This window comes from Mobula birostris, chromosome 3 (assembly GCF_030028105.1).
Source record: "Mobula birostris isolate sMobBir1 chromosome 3, sMobBir1.hap1, whole genome shotgun sequence".
In the NCBI taxonomy this organism is placed as follows: domain Eukaryota; kingdom Metazoa; phylum Chordata; class Chondrichthyes; order Myliobatiformes; family Myliobatidae; genus Mobula; species Mobula birostris.
In genome coordinates this window covers 115,994,843-116,017,217 of record NC_092372.1, presented here as the reverse complement: position 1 = coordinate 116,017,217, position 22,375 = coordinate 115,994,843, and the positions used below count along the sequence as shown (strand labels likewise).

At 46.4% G+C, this 22,375-nt stretch overlaps 1 protein-coding gene across 1 annotated transcript in view; it reads right to left on the bottom strand.

Annotated features, from left to right (window-relative positions):
* Positions 1-22,375, bottom strand: part of LOC140195231 (CD48 antigen-like) — a 60,753-nt gene that overhangs the window by 25,979 nt on the left and 12,399 nt on the right. Inside the window, exons 2-3 of the mRNA XM_072253235.1 lie at positions 11,559-11,879; positions 5,693-5,977 (exon numbers count right to left, since the gene is read on the bottom strand). Coding sequence (XP_072109336.1) covers positions 5,693-5,977; positions 11,559-11,879 — 606 coding nt within the window. The remainder of the gene's footprint in view (positions 1-5,692; positions 5,978-11,558; positions 11,880-22,375) is intronic.

Genomic DNA, 22,375 nt, shown 5'->3' with positions numbered 1-22,375 from the left:
CCAACCAACTGGCGAGAGTACCCAAGGACATTTTCAAACTCTTGCTGCTATGGGTGGAAGTTCCCACGTGCTTTAAAACGGCTACTGTTATACCAGTGCCTAAGAAGAGTAGAGTGAGCTGCCTCAATGTCTATTGTCCAGTAGCACTCACATCAACAGTGGTGAAATGCTTTGAAAGATTTTATTATGGCTAGAATGAACTCCTGTTTCAGTAAGGACATGGATCCACTTCAATCTGCCTATCACCACAGTAAGTCTATGGCACATGCAATCTCAATGGCTCTTCACACGGCCTTAGACCACCTGGACAATACAAACAGCTACATCAAGGTGCATTCATCAACCATAGCTCAGTATTTAATACCATCATTCCCACAATCTTGATTGAGAAGTTGCAGACCTGGGCCTCTGTACCTCCCTCTGCAACTGGATCCTTGACTTCCTCAATGGAAGACTACAATCTGTGTGGATTTGGGATAATATCTCAACCTCGCTGACGATCAACACTGGTGCACCTCAGGGGTGTGTGCTTAGCCCACTGCTCTACTCTCTGTATCCCATGACTGTGTGGCTAGGCATAGCTCAAATACCATCTATAAATTTACTGACGATACAACCATTGTTGGTAGAATCTCAGATGGAGATGAGAGGGTGTACAGGAGTGAGATATACCAACCAGTTGAATGGTGTCGCAGCAGCAAACTTGCACTCAATGTCAGTAAGGCAAAAGAGCTGATTGTGGACATCAGGAAGGGTAAGACAAAGGAACATATACCAATCCTCATAGAGGGATCAGAAATGGAGAGAGTGACAGATTTCAAGTTCATGGGTGTCAAGATCTCTGAGGATCTAACCTGGTCCCAGCATATCGATGCAGCTATACAGAAGGCAAGACAGTGGCTATATTCCATTAGGAGTCTGAGGAAATTTGGTTTGTCAACTAAGACACTGTAAATGGAGGGCATTCTGATAAGCTGCATCACTATCTGGTATGGACACTGCACAGGATCAAAAGAAGCTACAAAAAGTTGTAAAGGTTTGTCAGCCCCAACTAGGGTACTAGCTATCTTCAAGGAGTGGTGCCTCAGAAAGGGGGTGTTCATCATTAAGGACCCCCATACCTAGGACATGTCCTTTTCTCACTGTTACCATCAAGTAGGAGATACAGAAGCCTGAAGGCACACACTCAGCGATTCAGGAACAGTTTCCTCCCCTCTGCCATCCGATTCCTAAATGGACATTGAATCTGTGAACACTACCTCACTTTTTTTTGTTTTTATATTATTTCTGGTTTTGCACTATTCAAGATACATATATTTACTGTAATTGATCTAATAATTTATTTTTCTTTCTATATTTATCATGTATTGAATGAATTGCTGCTGCAAAGTTAACAAATTTCACGATATATGCTCAAGAGCCAAAGAAGTGCTACAGTATAGGGACTCAAGTGACACGAAGGTGGCTAGAGCAGGGATCCAAGTAAGTACTGGCAGGAAGTGGAGGGCAGAGGAAGCTGTTCAGGAGGCAGAGGCGAGGCTGCGTCACAGGAAGCTGGTGGGAGTGGTCACACGAGGCCGAGCTGGGCTAGGATCCTTTCCAACTCCCCAAATGGACACCAGAGGGAAGGAAAGGCGTCATCTAATTCAGGAGGAGGTGAGAGCAGTAGTGGAGGAGATGAGAGCCTTCAAGGCAGTGGGAATGAAGCAACAGGGAGCTTGGACAAGATGGGAGAATGCGGTTGAGAAGAAAGTGACCTGGGCTGATCTTTGGAAAGCCGAACCACACCGCATCCAATTTCTCATCCAGGCAGTGTACGATGTGCTTCCAAGCCCATCAAACCTTGCACACATGGGGCAAGGCAGAGTCATCTGCGTGCCCACTGTGCTCCAAGCGAGGAACCCTGGAGCACATCCTCAGCGGCTGTGCAAGGGCACTTGGTGAGGGACGGTACAGGTGGAGGCATGATCAGGTCCTGAAGACCATCGCTGAAGCCGTCAGTGCAGGAGTTGAGTGGGCGAAGCGGTCCCGACCCTCCAAGCAGACCATTGCCTTTGTCAGAGCTGGGGAGCAGCCAATACCTGCCAAAAGGACATCTGCAGGCATTCTGACCTCTGCGAGGGACTGGCAGCTGTTGGTGGACCTCGAAGGGCAGCTGAAGTTCCCCAACCATATCGCAGCCACCACCCTGCGACCAGACATTGTCCTAGTGTCTGAGTCTACTAAGTAAGTGGTGCTGCTGGAGCTGACAGTCCCATGGGAAGATAGCTTGGAGGAGGCCTTTGAAAGGAAGCTCTCCAAGTACGCAGGACTGGTCAGCAACTGTCAGCAGGCTGGATAGAGAGCGAGGTGTCTCCCAGTGGAGGTTGGTTGTAGGGGATTCATAGCCCGTTCTTTAGATAGGGCCTTCAGCATTTTGGGCATCGAGGGAGAGACAAAGAGGAGACCCAGCCGCAGTACCACCGATGCGGCAGAGACGGCCTCAAGATGGCTGTGGCTCAAAAGAGGGGAGCCATGGAGTCATAAGTAGCTAGCCATCTGGACACAAGCTAGGGTCTGATCAGCCCCGGCTGGGTCACCTGGAGGAGGTTGTATGATGTTGAAAGACCCAAAACACCCGATGATTCCAGGAACATCACTGAAGATGTGTCCAGAAGCATCAATAGATGTATGTACACAGCTGGTGATATTAAACCTGATTTTGAAAATATCGAAGGCGAGGGGTGAGAAATTACTGGAAGTTAGAGAAACCAATGTTCATGCGATTCTCAGACAGAACATTAGGTGTTGCTCCTCCAACCTGAGAGTGTTGCATCGTGGCAGTAGAGGAGGCCAATGTTCGACCTGTCGGAATGGGAACGGAACGTGGATTTGAAAGGGTGGCCTCCAGGGAATCTTGCCTTTTATGGCAGATAGAGCAAAGGTGCTACACAAAGCAGTCCCCAGTCTACATCGGGTCGCACGAGGAGCACTGGATAGAGCAGATGAGCCCATCAGACTCGCAGGTGAGGTGTCACCTCACCTGAAAGAAATGTTTGTGGCCCTGAAGGGTGATGCATTGTCCTGTTTGCAGGGATAGGTGTCATGAAGCAAATCAGTGGGGAAGGACCAGTGGACACGGGAGCCTCAGAGAGAGCCGTCCCTATGGAAAACAGCGAGTGAAGGGAGGACGTGCCTTGCAGTAGGACCCTGTTGGACATGGTGGAAGTTATGGAGAATGATGTGCTGTATATGGCGGCCCATGGAGTGGTTGGTAAGGATAAGGGAAGCTCTATCCTTGATATGGTGGTGGGAAGATAGGCTGAGGTGGATATCCGGGAAATGGAGATGTGGGTGAGGGCAACATTGATGGTGGAGGAAGGGAAACACTGTTCTTTGAAGAAGGAGGACATCTCAGATGGTCCGGAATGGAAAGCCTCATCATAAGAACAGATGCGACAGAGATGGAGGAACTGAGAAAGGGGAATGGTCGTGATTCCTGGAAGAGTAGGCTCCCTGTACCTGAGTATGTGTATGTGTTCTGCATCATAGTGACGCCGTGCTTGGAATGTCATGTGGTGTGGGTGAAGCTCACCCCACTATGCATGTGGGTAGGGTGCAGCTCACTGTCACTTTAACATATCACTGGTGGAGGACAGCTCATTCTCATTTATCTCATCTATCTGAGAACTTATCTGGGTCCCACTCTGACAGATTGATAGGAGGTATCTTTTTAAAGTCACCAGCCACAAGGGTTTTAGACATGACTGTTCCAGGTGTTTTCCGATAAGGGTTGTAAACCAATTGGTGACTTCCATGCCTGGTCACATTGCTCCCACGCCACGTCTCTGCCGCCAAGATCCGGAAGTAGATGGTGGATTTTCTGTGTGGCAAGGATCTCTGGTATGGTTCTGAGACTCCTGATTGAGGAGAGTGGTCAGTCACGGGTATGCTTCTAAAACCAGGTGGGTACTCTGTCTCTGGACCCTGGAGATACCTGTATGTTGAGCATCTTCCCAGAGTGCAGTCACTCCTGATGCATTTGCTTCCCCAGGAATAGGGCTGGGGGGCTCTTTTCTCAGCTGTGTTACTTTATGACGCCAGGCTTTCAGGACATCACGTGGTTCCCAGTGGCGAGCACCTGTTTCCCTGTTAAAGCTGCCTGCCTATCAGTGGAATCAGGAATATCCCTATCTCCAGTACTGCGACTTGACGGAGAAGGAGTGAAATGCTTGAAGAGTGAAGCTGCACAGCACCAAGTCTTCCAGTGGATGATTTTGGTTTCATGTCACTTCGTGATAACAGATTTCTACATATTTCTACAGATATACTGTGGAGACATTCTAACTGGTTGCATCACTGTCTGGTGTGAAGGGCCATTGCAAAGAGTTGGAAAACGCTGCAGAGGTTTGCAATCTCAGACAGCTCAATCACGGGCACCAGTCTCCTCAGCACTGAGGACACTGTCAAAAGGTGATGGTTCAACAAAGGAGACGTCCATCATTAAGGACCCCATTACCCAGGACTGGCTCTAATCTCATCGCTACCATCAATGAAGACATTTTAGGAACACTTTCTTTCCTTCCGCTATCAGCTTTCTGAATGGACGGCGAACCAACTCATGAACACTGCCGCACTATTTGTTTTGCTCGCTTTTTGCACTACTTGTTTAATTTTTTAATTAATTGTATATTCTATATATAAATGATACACAAGTTTCTTACTGTGACTTTGTACTTCACTGCACTGCTACCACAAAACAACATATGCCAGTCATATTAAACCTGATTCTGATTCCAATGAGGGGTCTCATGACCATTGTCTGCCCCCAACTGGACGGACTCCCATTTTCCAGGAATTGCTTCTTGGGCTGAGAGTCCTCAGATCTGGTCTTACACAATTATGGGCTGCTACTTGCAAATGGAGGCATTTCCTGTGCACCCAAACTGTTCACTGTCATCTCCCCTGATCTCTGGCCATTGTTCTGTGTCCTGGATATGGCTATCTGGGACCTGGGATGGGGTATGTTGGTGGAAGCATCCTGTGCAACAGAATTTTAATTTTACATTCACCTGTGGACTCGTGGATCCCTGTCCTTTCGTAGCCTGGATGAATATGTGCTCCATGTACAAGAAGGTGCGTCTCAATTCAGTATATGATGTTTGCCTGGACTTAGTCCCTGAACAATGGGTGGCCAAGTGAGAAGGGGGTGAGACCTCCATCATTTTGTCATGAGCAAGGTGGCCATTCGCCAGTGCAGACAGTAACCCATCGAAAGCACCATCTGAACCCACACCCTGCCCATCATCTGAGGATATATCCATTCATGGACGTTAAATGAAAAGAAGGAAGCATTGTCTGCTGGAGACTTTCAAGGAGCAGTGGGCTCCACAAAGGCTGGGTCCATCCTGGGCATCGGACAAATGCCTTAATCAAGCTTTTCTAAAGAAAAGTGCGGAAAGTATTGGGTACAGAATAAACCCCTCTCTCCAGTGATCTGTTAAATATTGCCAAGACACAAGTCAGATCCAGAGTAAATTTCTTCTTTCCTGTCCCTCCACACACTCTCAGTACAAGGTTAGATTCAGAGTGAAGCTCCCTTTACACTGTCCCAGCTAACGCTTCCGAGATATGGGCTAGATACAGACTGAAGCTCCCTCTGCAGGGAAACAACACCCTCAAAATAACCTGGGTTCTTTACTCTGACACTTACCAGATGTGTCCAGTTTGCAGATGTCCCTCAGCTTGACCTCTGCCGTTGCCTTACTGCCGGGGTTACTGGCCTCACATTTGTACACACTGTCCTTGACCTCTGCAGTGTGATGAACCTCCAGTGTATTTCCAAGTACCCAGATGTGCTGGGTGCTGTCATTTACCAAAGCTTCTCCATTCCTCCACCACGTGAAGGTGGGGTCACCTGAGGTCACGTTGCAGGTCAGGGTGAAGTTGCAGATCCCAGTGGTATTCTGAACTGTGATGTGTGCTCCTGACACAGGCTCTGAGGTTGGTGCAGAGAGATGCAAATGAGTAAAGGAGTTCTTAGTGGACACTTTGATCACTAATTTCCCCATCCCATCCTGAACAGTCCCAAGTGAACATAAAGCTGATCCCAGCTCATATCCCTCCACTCGCTTAACCCTTCACTCATCTTCAGTTCAGCCAGTTGCTGCTAGAAAAAGTTCCCATATGTGCTGTTCCCTCTGTCCCAAAAATTGCCCACACTCATCCACACGCACTCCGTTATGTGTTGGTTATGGCTCTGTATGCTGGGAATTCTCTCAGTTACACGTCCTCTGTCACTCCTGTGTGTGGTCCTGAATCTGGAGCTAGAGCATTAACCATGGGACTGTGACTGGCACAGAGCTGGACTGGAACTGTGTGTAGTGTTCGAGAGTGAACCTGACACTGGAGATCCTGGGTCACACACGTTCTCCCGTATTCATCAGCTCACAGATCAGGGTGTCGTCAGGATGTTAGGAACATAGAAAATAGGTGCAGGAGTAGGCCATTCGGCCCTTTGAGCCTGCACCGCCATTCAGTATGATCATGGCTGATCATCCAACTCAGAACCCTGTGCCTGCCTTCTTTCCATACCCCCTGATCCCTTTAGTCACAAGGGCCATATCTAACTCCCTCTTAAATATAACCGATGAACTGGCCTCAACTGTTTCCTGTGGCAGAGAATTCCACAGATTCACCACTTTCTGTGTGAGGAAGTTTTTCCTAATCTCGGTCCTAAAAGGCTTCCCCTCTATCCTCAAACTGTGATCCCTCGTTCTGGACTTCCCCAACATCAGGAACAATCTTTCTGCATCTAGCCTGACCAATCCCTTTAGGATTTTATATGTTTCAATAAGATCCCCCCTCAATCTTCTAAATTCCAACGAGTATAAGCCTAGTCGATTCAGTCTTTCATCCCAGGAATCAATCTGGTGAACCTTCTTTGTACTCCCTGTATGGCAAGGATGTCTTTCCTCAGATTAGGGGACCAAAACTGCACACAAATCTCCAGGTGTGGTCTCACCAAGGCCTTGTACAACTGCAGTAGTACCTCCCTGCTCCTGTACTCGAATCTGCTTGCTATGAATGCCAGCATACCATTCGCCTTTTTCACCGCCTGCTGTACCTGCATGCCTACTTTCAATGACTAGTGTATAACGACACCCAGGTCTCGTTGCACCTCCCTTTTCCTAATCAGCCACCATTCAGATAATAATCTGTTTTCCTGTTTTTGCCACCAAAGTGGATAACCTCACAGTTATCCACATTAAATTGCATCTGCCATGAATTTGCCCACTCACCCAACCTATCCAAGTCACCCTGCATCCTCTTAGCATCCTCCTCACAGCTAACACTGCCACCCAGCTTCATGTCATCCGCAAACTTGGAGATGCTGCATTTAATTCCCTCATCTAAGTCATTAATATATATAATAAACAACTGGGGTCCCAGCACTGAGCCTTGCGGTACCCCACTAGTCACTGCCTGCCATTCTGAAAAGGTCCCGTTTATTCCCACTCTTTGCTTCCTGTCTGGCAACCAATTCTCTATCCACATCAATACCATACCCCCAATACCGTGTTCTTTAAGTTTGCACACTAATCTCCTGTGTGGGACCTTGTCAAAAGCCTTTTGAAAATCCAAATATACCACATCCACTGGTTCTCCCCTATCCACTCTACTAGTTACATCCTCAAAAAATTCTATGAGATTCGTCAGACATGATTTTCCTTTCACAAATCCATGCTGACTTTGTCCGATGATTTCACTGCTTTCTAAATGTGCTGTTGTCACATCTTTGATAACTGACTCTAGCATTTTCCCCACCACCGATGGGTCTATAATTCCCCGGTTTCTCTCTCCCTCCTTTTTTAAAAAGTGGGGTTACATTAGCCACCCTCCAATCCTCAGGAATTAGTCCAGAATCTAAAGAGTTTTGAAAAATTATCACTAATGCATCCACTATTTCTTGGGCTACTTTCTTAAGCACTCTGGGAACAGACCATCTGGCCCTGGGGATTTATCTGCCTTCAATCCCTTCAATTTACCTAACACCACTTCCCTACTAACATGTATTTCCCTCAGTTACTACATCTCACTAGACCCTCTGTCCCCTACTATTTCTGGAAGATTATTTATGTCCTCCTTAGTGAAGACAGAACCAAAGTAGTTATTCAATTGGTCTGCCATGTCCTTGCTCCCCATAATCAATTCACCATCTGTTGATTCCCATCTGTTAATTCCCATCTGTTGACATGGCACATTCGGAGAGGGGAAATGAGGCAGAGTGGGGAGTAAGTTGCAGAGACAGGACAGTAATTTGGGATGACAGATTCAGCCTTCACTCAAGGGCAGCGCTCCAAGTACAGCTGTATCTATGCAGTGCCAGAGACCTAGGTTCAACCTTGATCTTGGCTGGTGTCTGTGTGGACTTTGTATGTTCTCTGTGTTTCGGCTTTGGTTTCCTTCACATGTCAAAGTCATTAGGGTAGGAAAGCTAATTAGACATGGGACATACATTGCCACTGGTCTGTACGTAAGCGGAGGCGTCTGGGGCAGGTTGATGAGAATGTGGGAGGAATTAAAAATGGAACTAGTGCAGGATTAGTGTGAGTGGGCAGATGGTCCGCATGGATCATGGGATTAATGATTTTTTGTGTTCTGATCATGGGTTTTTCCTGTTCCATATATCTGACGGACTTTTCCTGTTCCGTGTTTCTAAAGGGCTTTTCCTGTTCTGTATATCTAAAGGGTTTTTCCTGTTCTTTATATCTAAAGGGCTTTTCCTGTTCTGTCTGTCGAAAAGGCTTTTTCCTGTTCCGTATATCTACAGGGCTTTTCCTATTCTGTATATTTACAGGGTTTTTCCTGTTCTGTATATCTAAAGGCACGTGGCCAAGTGGTTAAGGCGTTCGTCTAGTGATTTGAAGGTGGCTAGTTCAAGCCTTGGCTGAGGCAGTGTGTGTGTCCTTGAGCAAGGCACTTAACCACACATTGCTGTGCGACGACATTGGTGCCAGGCTGTATGGGTCCTAATGTCCTTCCCTTGGACAACATCGGTGGCATGGATAGAGGAGTCATACAACCTTGCCCAGGCCTGTACCCTGGAAAACCTTCCAAGGCGCAAATCCGTGGTCTCATGAGACTAACGGATCTAAAGGGTTTTTCCTGTTCCATATATCTGATGGGCTTTTCCTGTTCCGGATATCGAAAAGATTTTCTGTGTTTATGTGTGGGAGGGTGGGGAGCTGGGGGGACTTTAGGGTTCTAACATTTAACTGTCATTCATTGTTTGGGGCACTCCTCTGTTTTCTTCGATGTTTGTGATGAAAAAGAATTTCAGGATGTATATTGTATACATTTCTCTGACATTCAATGTACCTTTGATCTTCCTTGATTAGACCACCCATAGAATGTACTCACAGTTTTTGTCTCTCTTGGTTCAGACCACATTCAGAATCAGAAAATACTTCATAAAGCAGAAAACGGACATTCAGCCAATGCCAGCTATGGCAGTTGGGATGGATCTGTCCAGCACTGTTCACTCTCAGCTGCGTGGGTGTGTGGCTGTGCAGTGGCTGAAATACTCGCGCACACATATCCTGTGTTGCTGCGTTAACTGGAATTGGATGCAGCTAGAAAAACTTTCAGGGACCCTGTGGCTTGTGCTCAAGTTCCCAGTATTATTTGTGTGCTTTTTCATTTGCACAATTTGTCCTCTTTTGCACATTGGATATTTGTTGGTCTTTGTTCTGTGTGTTTTGTGGATTCAATTGTATTTCTTTGTTTTCCAGTGGGTTCCCACAAACAAAATGAATCTCCCGGTAGTGTAGCAGTTAGTGGGATGCTAACGCTCAGGGCGTTGGAGTTCAGTGTCCAATCCCAATGTTCTTCGTTCTCCCCGTCACCGAGTGTGTTTCCTCTAGGTGCCCCGGTTTACTCCCACAGTACAAAGCCGTACCAGTTAGTATGCTGATTGGTCGTTGTAAATTGTCCTGTGGTCAGGATCAGATTAAACCTGTGGGTGCGGCTCCCTTCCTTTCCAATCCTAATGAGGGGGTCTCAGCCCAAAACGTTGACTCTTTTTCCCTCTCCTTAGATATTGCCTGACCTGCTGAGTTCATCCAGCATTTTGTGTGCGTTGCTATGGGAGCAGAATCTTCCTGCTCTTACATTCTTTCCCTTAACTGATAAATAACATTCTGTTTGCCTGTTTAAACCCCAGGGGTCTGAGTTTTAAAGGTGTGAGGACACACGGTCTGATGTTCTGTTGAATCTCTACTCTGCGTGTGGTAGCAACTCAGTGCATAAAGTACATGGTCAAGAGATCAAGTTGTTGTTCAGACCAAAGATCAGAATAGGGAAGTAATGTGATCTTTGACTGTGGAATGATGGTTGATGCTAGATGGAGTGTTTTGAGTATCTCCAAAACTGCTGATTTCCTGGGATTTTCATGTACAACAGTCTCAAGTTTACAGAGAAGGGTGTGAAAACCAAAAAAAAATCAATGACCAACAGTTCTGTGAGCAAAAATGGCTTGTCAGTGACAGCAGTCAGAGAAGAACGGCCAGACTTGACTTTGAAGTGGATGGGCTCCAGCAGGAGAACCCCACACCCTGTGGGTTCCACTCCGCTATCTAACAAAGTGGCCACTGACTCTACTTTTGCATGACTCTCCAACACTTTGCATGGGCAGAAACTCTTCAGAATTGAGAACGACGTCTATGGGGCTTGCTGGGCAGGGGTGTGAAGTGGCCAGATGGAGCTGAGGTGTAGTGGGGCTGAGGCAGTGCAGGGCTGGGGGAGGTGAGGAAGTGCACTGGGGCAGGGTGTGCACAGTACATTGAGCCAGGTGGAGGTCATTTCACTAGGTACACTCGTACACCTGCTCATTCATGTAAATGTCTAATCAGACAATCCTGTGACTACAGAAAGTTGTAAACTCAACCATCATGGGCACGAGCCTCCCCAGCATTGAGGACACCTTCAAAAAGTGGCACCTGCCATTAAGTACCCCACCACCCAGAACATGCCCACTTCCCATTGCTTCCATCAGGGAGGAGGTACAGGAGCCTGAAGACACACACTCAACATTTCAGGAAAAGCTTCTTCCCCTCCGCCATCAGATTTCTGAATGGACAATGAACCCATGCACTTGACCTCACTACTTTTTCCCTTTCATTGCTCTCTTTTTGACTGTTAATTTATTTTAATTTTATATACATTCCTTATTGCTTATTAGAGTGTTTTTATCACGTACTGCTGCCTCAAAACACTAAATTTTATGACGTATGCCAGTGATATTAAACCTGATTCTGATTTTGATTCTGTTCTAATTGTCCATGTTGGTACCACACTCCTCCCTGTGTGCTGTTTCTCCAGGCCTGGACACAGGAACAACCTGCACGGCCGCTGGCCTCATCTCCAGGGATGCAGTGGGTGTGTTCCCCCAGCCCTGCACTGTCTCAGCCCCACTGCACTGGGACCGTGAGCCCAACTCTAGACACAGGCACATAGTGGGAACGCGCAGGATCTGCCCTCACTCATTAATCCAGGCCCTCCACAGAAGTCTTACTCACCATACACCATAAGCTTGATGCGCTCTCTGTGTTCCTTTCCTGAATTTCCTGCAGTAAGAGTCACCTCATATTCATCAGTGTCCTCTTTCCTTAGATCATGGATTTCCAAGCTGAAGTTTCCGGAATGAAGAGTTATTCGGTTGTTGTAAATGGTATCAAAGTATTTAATCGATCCTTCCAAGTATCGTGCTATCTTTGTCATGGGTGATAATCTTCTCCACACAACCTCGTCAATGCCCTGACTGACTGGGGTCAAAGGAGACAAGGAAACCGAGCATCCCAGGGCTCCGTGCACAATGACAGGAGAAGCTCCAGTCCTGGCTGAGGAGACAAGAGGAGACAGTCAGAATGTGAGCTCAGTGACTAGAGGAGGAGTCAGAACTTGCAGAATCACATACACAGGGGCAGGCCTTGCGGCCCATTGTCTGGCTTCTGACCCGTGAGTGATCTGCCCCACAGTTCCCACATCACACAGTGAGCTCATGCGGGGAACAGAGTGAAGATTCTCTGCAACAAGGCCTGAGAAATGAAGTCAGGGAGGCAGAGCCATGGCAAAGGAACTCGGTCAAGCGAATGGTATCTGTGGAGAAGCTAAAAGCATTTGGGGAGTTTGAACAAAAAAGGAATAGATCAACGATCTTACAATTCAGGGCATTGGAGTTCCGAGTTCAACTCTGGCACCCTGTGTAATCAAGTTTGTCAGTTCTTACCGTGAGTCCTCCCACAGCCCAAAGACATACTGGTTAGTTGGTCAATTGGTCATTGTCAATTGTCTTGTGGTTAAGCTTGGGATAACCAGTTGGGTAGCTCGTCTGGCCATAAGGACCTGTTCCAAGCCGTATCTCTGAGCCAATAAGTAAATTATATGGGTAAATGGGAGGGTGTGAGCTATGTGCAGGAAAAGATTTCTGAAAATGGTAAAAGACATAGAACATAGAACATAGAATACTACAGTACAGTACAGGATCTTCGGCCCACAATGTTGTGCCAACCCTCAAACCCTGCCTCCCATATAATCCCCCACCTTAAATTCCTCCATATACATGTCTAGTATTCTTTTAAACTTCACTAGTGTATCTGCCTCCACCACTGACTCAGGCAGTGCATTCCACACACCAACCACTCTCTGAGTAAAAAACCTTCCTCTAATATCCCCCTTGAACTTCCCACCCCTTACCTTAAAGCCATGTCCTCTTGTATTGAGCAGTGGTGCCCTGGGGAAGAGGCACTGGCTATCCACTCTATCTATTCCTCTTATTATCTTGTACACCTCTATCATGTCTCCTCTCATCCTCCTTCTCTCCAAAGAGTAAAGCCCGAGCTCCCTTAATATATGATCATAATGCACACTCTCTAAACCAGGCAGCATCGTAAATCTCCTCTGTACCCTTTCCAATGCTTCCACATCCTTCCTATAGTAAGGCGACCAGAACTGGACACAGTACTCCAAGTGTGGCCTAACCAGAGTTTTATAGAGCTGCATCATTACATCGCGACTCTTAAACTCTATCTCTCAACTTACCCCCAGATCTCTCTGCTCCTCCGCACTACCAAGTATCCTGCCATTTACTTTGTACTCTGCCTTGGAGTTTGTCCTTCCAAAGTGTACCACCTCACACTTCTCTGGGTTGAACTCCATCTGCCACTTCTCAGCCCACTTCTGCATCCTATCAATGTCTCTCTGCAATCTTTGACAATCCTCTACACTATCTACAACACCACCAACCTTTGTGTCATCTGCAAACTTGCCAGCCCACCCTTCTACCCCCACATTCAGGTCGTTAATAAAAATCACGAAAAGTAGAGGCCCCAGAACAGATTCTTGTGAGACACCACTAGTCACAATCCTCCAATCTGAATGTACTCCCTCCACCACCACCCTCTGCCTTCTGCAGACAAGCCAATTCTGAATCCACCTGGCCAAACTTCCCCGGATCCCATGCCTTCTGACTTTCTGAATAAGCCTACCATGTGGAACCTTGTCAAATGCCTTACTAAAATCCATATAGATCACATCCACTGCACTACCCTCATCTATATGCCTGGTCACCTCCTCAAAGAACTCTATCAGGCTTATTAGACACGATCTGCCCTTCACAAAGCCATGCTGACTGTCCCTGAACAGACCATGATTCTCTAAATGCCCAGAGATCCTATCTCTAAGAATCTTTTCCAACAGCTTTCCCACCACAGACGTAAGGCTCACTGGTCTATAATTGCCCAGACTATCCCTACTACCTTTTTTGAACAAGGGGACAACATTCTTTTCCTTCCAATCCTCCGGTACCATTCCCGTGGACAATGAGGACATAAAGATCCTAGCCAGAGGCTCAGCAATCTCTTCCCTCACCTCGTGGAGCAGCCTGGGGAATATTCCGTCAGGCCCCGGGGACTTATCCGTCCTAATGTATTCTAACAACTCCAACATCTCCTCTCCCTTAATATCAACATGCTCCAGAACATCAACCTCACTCATATTGTCCTCACCATCATCAAGTTCCCTCTCATTGGTGAATACCAAAGAGAAGTATTCATTGAGGACCTCGCTCACTTCCGCAGCCTCCAGACACATCTTCCCACCTTTATCTCTAATCGGTCCTACTTTCACTCCTGTCATCCTTTTGTTCTTCACATAATTGAAGAATGCCTTGGAGTTTTCCTTTACCCTACTCGCCAAGGCCTTCTCATGCCCCTTTCTTGCTCTTCTCAGCCCCTTCTTAAGCTCTTTTCTTGCTTCCTCAATAGACCCATCTGATCCCTGCTTCCTAAACCTCATGTATGCTGCCTTCTTCCACCTGACTAGATTTTCCACCTCACTTGTCATCCATGGTTCCTTCAATACCATTCTTTATCTTCCTCACCGGGACAAATTTATCCCTAACATCCTGCAAGACATCTCTCAACATCGACCACATGTCCATAGTATATTTCCCTGCAAAAACATCATCCCAATTCACACCTGCAAGTTCTAGCCTTATAGCCTCATAATTTGCCCTTCCCCAATTAAAAATTTTCCTGTCCTCTCTGATTCTATCCTTTTCCATGATAATTATAAAGGCCAGGGAGCGGTGGTCACTGTCCTCCAGATGCTCACCCACTGAGAGATCTGTGACCTGACCCGGTTCATTACCTAGTACTAGATCTAATATGGCATTCCCCCAGTCGGACTGTCCACATACTGTGACAGGAATCCGTCCTGGACACACTTAACAAACTCTGCCCCATCTAAGCCCTTGGAACTAATCAGGTGCCAATCAATATTAGGGAATTTAAAGTCACCCATGATAACAACCCTGTTATTTTTGTACCTTTCCAAAATCTGCCTCCCAATCTGCTCCTCGGTATCTCTGCTGCTACCAGGGGGCCTATAGAATACCCCCAGTAGAGTAACTGCTCCCTTCCTGTTCCTGACTTCCACCCATACTGACTCAAAAGAGGTGGAGAATCGAACACTAGAGAGTCTGAAGTTAATATCTTTGGAATAGATATGCACATTAGAAATGGTTTAAAGCAGTGATGGGGTTGTTTCTTTCACATCGGTCGTGATGTAGGCCTTGGTACAATTAATGAAATTAAGGAGGTATGCAAAATGGTAATTCAGTAATCTGAGAACTTTAACAGGGAAAATTATGAACATCTTATTTCTGTACTGTATAAAAGAAGGAACTGCTTATTTTGAATCTAGGATGCCCTGATTGTGAGGCAGAATCCCCATGATATATCTTCTAAATAAAGCGGGTTTGATATGGTATGATATGTCTCCATGTCTTCATGGAGTCCATGATCAAAATAGTTAGTTTAGCTAACAGCAGGAATTAAAACCATAAGAAAGTCTGTAGACACAGGAAATCCAAAGCAACACAAACCGAATGCTGGAGGAACTCAGCAGCTCAGGCAGCATCTAGGCAAATTAATAGATCGTCAAAGTTTTGGACCAAGACACTTCTTCAGGACTGAGAGGGAAGGGGGAAGATGCCAGAATAAGAAGGTGAGGGGAGGGGAAAGAGGCTAGCTGAGAGGTGATAGGTGAAGCCAGGTGGGTGGGAAAGGTCAAGCGCTGGAGAAGAAGGAATCTGACAGGGAAAGAGAGTAGACCAATGAAGTGAGACTGCCAGGAAGTGCAGATAATTATCATAACAAAACACTGTCTGCAGTAAATCTAAGTTTAGTATACTGGATGATGAGATAGTTCTGTGTATCTCTGAGAAAAAAGAGTGAATAAACCTTCACAACTTGCATTTGTGGAGTACCATAGGGGCATTGTTCCTGTCCCAAACTATCCACAGTAACACTGTGGAGTACCACAGGGACACCATATCGACCCCAGGCTATCCACAACCATATCAGTGTGGCTACCATAGGGATATTGTTTCTGTCCCAGACTATCCACAGTCATATCAGTTCCTAAGGTTGTCAAAGCTGAGGAGTGGTAGTGGGGACAAGCTCCCACTATCTAAAAGTGCTCCTCTGACAACCAAGTCCAACTCCTGGCCTTCTCACGTGGCTTAACCTCTAATCCCGGCTGAACTGTTTCTACTGACAGGAAAAGGGGCGAAGGCGGGTCCTGGCGCCTTAAAGCCTGTGCTTCAGGTGGATACAGCTCATCAGCCTGGGAAGGCAGTCCATCTAAGAGAGGGAAAACTCTGATTTCAAACCTCCACTGCCTTGTGGCCATACCCACTCATGGGAAAGGCTTCGGGAGTAAACCCCGAGAACAAATCCGGAGCTGGAGTCCCTAAGGCAGTCCGACGTTGCCTTCAACCTCGTTCTGGCAACTCCTGGGACAACACCGGTGCCAAGCTGTATCGGCCCTTGCCCTTGGACAACTTCAGTGTTGTGGAGAGGGGAGACTTGCTGCATGGGCAATTGCCGGTCTTCTATACAACCTTGCCCAGGCCTGCGCCCTGGAGCCAGGCGCAGATCCGTGGTCTCGTGAGACTAACAGATGCCACACACACATGAGTGTGAAGTACCATAGAATCATTGTTTCTACCCCAGACTATCCATAATCATATCAGTGTGGATACCTTGGGCAGATTAGAACACAAAAACAAGAGATTCTGCAGATGCTGGAAATCTAGAGCAAAACACTGAAAATTCTGGAGGAATTCGGCAGATCAGCAGTCGACATTTTGGACCGAGACCTTTCATCGGGACAGGAAAGGATAGGGGAAGATGGCAGAATAAAAAGGAGGTGGGAGGGGAGATGCTCCACAAAGCGGTCCCCTAATTTACGTCATGTCTCACCAATGTAGAGGAAGCACTGGATACAATTGATGTCTCCAGTGGATTTGCAGGTGAAGTGTTGCCTCACCCAGAAGGACTGTTTGCGGCCCTGAATGGAGGTCTGCCCTCATTTCCACTGAGAACTTCTGTCGAAACGTTCAGAGGTGGCACAAGGGCAGAAAGAGAGAGGGACTCTGAAGTAGGTCGGCAGATCTCCGACTTTCTTGAGAACTGCTGCAGAATTTGAGGAAAAGAAAATCAATAAACACTTGGCCAACAGGGCAGTTAACTGAAACTCTTAGACTGAAAGCAAAAAGGCCACACTGCAACTGCAAACACTGAATGAATAACACTCCTTTACAGCATTAATCAAAATGGTAATCCTCTTTCCCAGGCAAGAACGAGGGTGAGCAGAGCAACATGTTACTGTGCATCTGGACAAGACTTGAGAGAATATGACAAATTAAGTGTGACAGTGGAAAAGTGTGTATGGAACCGCAGGAGATGGCAGATGTACTTAATGAATACTTTGCTTCAGTATTCACTAATTAGTAGTTAGCTGGAACGTTCATTCCCACGAGCGTGATTACTGACCTACTCCACAGCCCGGCTGTGTGGGCCCAGACCCACAGCAGAGTCTGTGGTTGTGACAGCTTTGAAGAGTATTGCAATAAAGTCACAACTGCTATTGCTTGTGGAGTCTGTCCGCACCATCCTGAGAAAGGTGAGGGGCATTAGTACGGCCTCAGCTGAATCGGGCCAATTTAAGGCATCCCACTCTGAAGTGTGAAGGGTGTGGAGGGGGATGAGTGGGAGTGAGAGTCACTCTGGTGTTGGAATTAAGGGTTAAACTGTTATGGATGTGAAGGTGACCATGAGAAACCTCGCTGGCAGCAGAGAGTCTCACAGCAGACTTCACCATCTCTCTCCATCCTTAAGGACAGTCAAAATGTCCGACAGGAAACCCACTGGGATTGGGAGATGAAGCCACCACCTGGGTTGGCAAAAGGACTAACCATACAGCTGTTACACTGGAAGTCAAGTCATGTCAATGCTACTTCCAGCTTAGTGTCCATAATGTCTATAAAAAGTATTCACCCCCCCCCCCGGGAGGTTTTCATGTTTTATTGTTTTACAACGTTGATTCACAGTGGATTTTATTTGGCTTTTTTGACACTGATCAACAGAAAAAAAACTCTTTTGTGTCAGTGAAAACAGATCTCTACGAAGTGAACTGAATTAATTACAAATATAAAACATAAAATAATTGATTACATAATTACTCACCCCCTTTCAAGTCAGTATTTAGTAGATGCACCTTTGGCAACAATTACAGCCCTGAGTCTGTGTGGATAGGTCTCTATCAGCTTTGCACATCTGGACTCTGCAATTTTCCCCCATTCTTCTTTACGAAACTGCTCAAGCTCTGTCAGATTGCATGGGGATCGTGAGTGAACAGCCCTTTCCAAGTCCAGCCACAAATTCTCACTTGTTTGAGGTATGGACTCTAACTTGGCCACTCCAGTACATTAACTTTGTTGTTTTTAAGCCATTCCCTGTAACTCTTGCAGACTGCATTAGGTGTTCCTCCAGGATTTCCCTGTATTTTGCTGCATTCATTTTACCCTCTACCTTCACAAGCCTTCCAGGGCCTGCTGCAGTGAAGCATCCGCACAGCATGATGCAGCCACCATCATGCCTTCATGGTAGGAATGGTGTGTTTTTGATGATGTTCGATGTTTGGCTTATGCCAAACAGCATTTAGTCTGATGGACAAAAAGCTCAATTTTGGTTTAATCAAAGCATAGAACCTGCTCCTAGCTGACTTCAGAGTCTCTCACATGCTTTCTGGAAAAGTCTAGCTGAGATTTCATGTGTTTTTTTTCAGCAGTGGCTTTCTCTTTGCCACTCTCCCTTATAGTTGCGACTGGTGAAGCACCTGGGCAACAGTTGTTGTATGCACAGTCTCTCCCATCTCAGCCACTGGAGCTTGTAACTCCTCCAGAGTTGCCATTGGTCTCTTGGTGGCCTCTCTCTCTAGTCCCCTTCTTGCACAGTCACTCAGTTTAACTCCTCCAGAGTTGCCATTGGTCTCTTGGTGGCCTCTCTCTCTAGTCCCCTTCTTGCACAGTCACTCAGTTTTTGAGGACAGCCTGCTCTGGGCAGATTTACAGCATGCCATATTCTTTCCATTTCTTGATGATTGATTTAACTGTCCTCCAAGGGACTCCTGACTTGTGCTTTTCAATAACCTTTTCGCAGAGTTGCTTGGAGTGTTCTTTTGCTTCATAGTGTAGTTTTTGCCAGGATACTGACTCACCAACAGTTGGACCGTCCGGATACAGGTGCATTTTTACTACAATCAATTGAACAGCTTGACTGCACACTGTGATCTCCATTTATCTAAGTTTGTGACTTCCAAAACCAGCTGGCTGCACCAGTGATGATTTGGTGTGTCATATTAAGGGGCAGTGAACACTTATGTAATCAATTATTTTGTGTTTTATATTTGTAATTGTAATACTCGCTTCGCCTAGTGGCTTAATATAGGGGGATAACCCCCTGCCTGGCCAAACTTAACAAATCTCATTTGGGTGGATGCTGTGCGATGTGTCCCCTGTTACAAATCAATACCCTGAAATAACAAACAGTACACAATATGTGATTAAACAATTAAGCTTTATAACTCTTACTTTGACTACATGGTTAGTAGAGAAACAAAATATAAAAGAAAAAGGGCCCAAATCATAAGATTTAATAATAAACAGTCTGTGCTCAACAAAGTTGGAGCTCATGCAGTTCAGTAGTCTATCTCCATCGGTCTCCTCCGAGCGTTGCCGACCTTCGGACTCCCACTCTGGGTCCACCCCGTCTGTCGGTCTACCAAATCTCTCCCTTCGCGTCTTCTCTCTTCATCTCTCTCTCCCCCTCTGGCAAAAGCCGGTGAAATCAATTGCTTCCACAATTACAAGACATAGCAACAACTCTTATTGACTAACATGCATCCTGTTATCTCCAACCATAACCCAAACATTGCTGCTATAGAGAAACCGTTACCACAGCAGTGAACATTACAGAGAAGCCATTACATTCACAGTAAAACCTTACAGTGCATTACGTAATTAATTCAGCTCACTTTGTAGAGATCTTTCACTGACACAAAACAGTCTTTTTTTGTTGATCAGAGTCAAAAAAAGCCCAATTAAATTCACTATGATTCAATGTTTTAAAACAATAAAACATGAAAACTTCCAAGCAGGTGAATATTTTTTATAGGCTCTGTACCTGGTTAGCTCTGACTTTTCAGTTGTGGCTCTGTGGGATCTCTGGGACAATTGCCCCAGCTCCCGACATGCCTGGGTGGTGTCCTATTGCACCTGGTGAATATTTACACTCCAGGTCTGAGCTGTTAGATGCAGCTGCTCTGATAATCACTCATGATAGCAGGACTTCAACCTTGGAGGAAGCAGGTTTTAACTGTACAGTCAAGAAGAGGGACCAATCCAGTCCCTAGCACGGCCAACTATTACAGCAAAACTGTGGAAGCTGACTGATTCCAACAACTTAATGGACATCTGGAGTGCAGTCCAGTCCCTTCACCCAGAGGTCTGGATGAGGAGACTCAAGTCAACCATCTGTACATTTTGCAAGTATACATCTCTCTCGTGGCCTCTATATATCTGGTACCATGCAATGGTGTGAGCAGAGGTCCTCACTGTGCCTACAGGTGGCTCCACATTCCTGCACCTTAACGACTGACTGATAGAGGACGAGCAATTCCAGCAGAGATCCCCATTTTGAGGGCAGACTCACAGAAGCACGTGATGGGATTGACCAAGATGCAGGGCTCAGTTATCAGGTTGAGAGGGACCCTGAACTCAGTCTGAGCTCTGCTTCGATTTGTCCAGGACCCAGCACTACAGAAAGCAGACATAGGCAAGAAGAGTAGCTTGAAGGCAGATATGCAGGATCACAGAATCAGAGCCTACATCACTCACTCTTCTACTCACTGGGCAATAGCAGCGCGTCACTAATCCAGAGGGAACGGCTGGTTTGGTCTGCTCCCTTTGTGGGAGTAGGAATGCGGGGGGGGTGGGGGGGAGAGTCTGAATGAGGGTAGGACTCTGCTACCTTGATGGGGAGTCGGAATGGGGGTGGATCTGTACTCTATGGGGAGTTGGAATGGGGTGGAGAGGTGGTAATGAGGGCGGCGCTCGTCTCTCTTTGGTTCATTGTGGGAAGATTCGGAGAGTTGTTCACTACCCTTCAGCAGCTCAAGATGCAAGCCCAGGTGTTTAACAGGCTGACCATGAAGTTCCTGTTGTGGGAGCCCCACCTGTGACTCCCGGTGATCAGGAAGATGTTCTTTGTGTGGTCAAGGCAGCCATCATCCTGCGGTCTGAAAGGAGTCATTACCAGTTTTAATAATCTCAATGTGTGGTCTCTCTCCTTAATGCAGATCACAGAATTGTTGTCCAACTGTCCAATAGCCTGACTTCCCCTCACCTGGCTCCACCTATCAGCTTCGAGCTTGTACTTCTTTGCCTCCCTCCACCAACTTACTCTGACTTCTTCGTCCTTTCTTTCCAGTCCCGATGACCAAGATCTCACTCCGACAGCGACCTGTTCACTGTACTGCTTACCTGGTCACTATTTACTATTTACCTGTTCACTGTACTGTCTACCTGGTCACTATTTACTGCCTACCTGTGCTGTGCTCTACATGCATTTATAATTACATTTTATTAACTTATTATGTATGTATGGTAATAATGTGTGTGAGATACATATTTTGTGGGTGCCCCATGATCCGGAGGAACTTTGTTTCATTTTGGTTGTATAGATGTACAGTCAGATGACAATAAACTTGAAGTTTGTTGGCCAGAAATGTCAACTGTTTATTCATTACCATTGGTATTTCCTGAGCTGCTAAGTTTATCCAGAATTTTGTTATTCAATAGCCCGGACTCTGTTCTGCCCACATAATCCACTCCTATGACTTTTCTACACCATCCCTTAGCATTTAGGACAGTAGCCGTCTAATCTGTGACCCAGAACGTTAGTTTATTGTTCAGCTTTCTCCCTCTGGAGCAGCAAAAGGTGATTAGTAGATTGGATCATATCTACGACAGGCAAAGCCGTCCCCATCATTGAGCACAGTTACATGGAACAAAACAGCATCCATCACTGAGGACCTTCAGCATCCAAGCCAACTCAACTATCAATGGGCAGGAGATACAGGACCCATGCCACCAGGTTCAGGAACAGCTATTACTTTACAACCATCAATGTTCAAGCTCCAAAGTAAATTTATTAACAAAGTAACACACATCAAAGTTGCTGGTGAATGCAGCAGGCCAGGCAGCATCTCTAGGAAGAGATGCAGTCAATGTTTCAGGCCGAGACCCTTCGTCTACGGCCTGAAACATCGACTGCACCTCTTCCTAGAGATGTTGCCTGGCCTGCTGCGTTCACCAGCAACTTTGATGTGTGTTGCTTGAATTTCCAGCATCTGCAGAATTCCTGTTGTTTGCGTTATTAACAAAGTACATATAATTCACCATTTACAACCCTGAGATCAGTGATGGGGC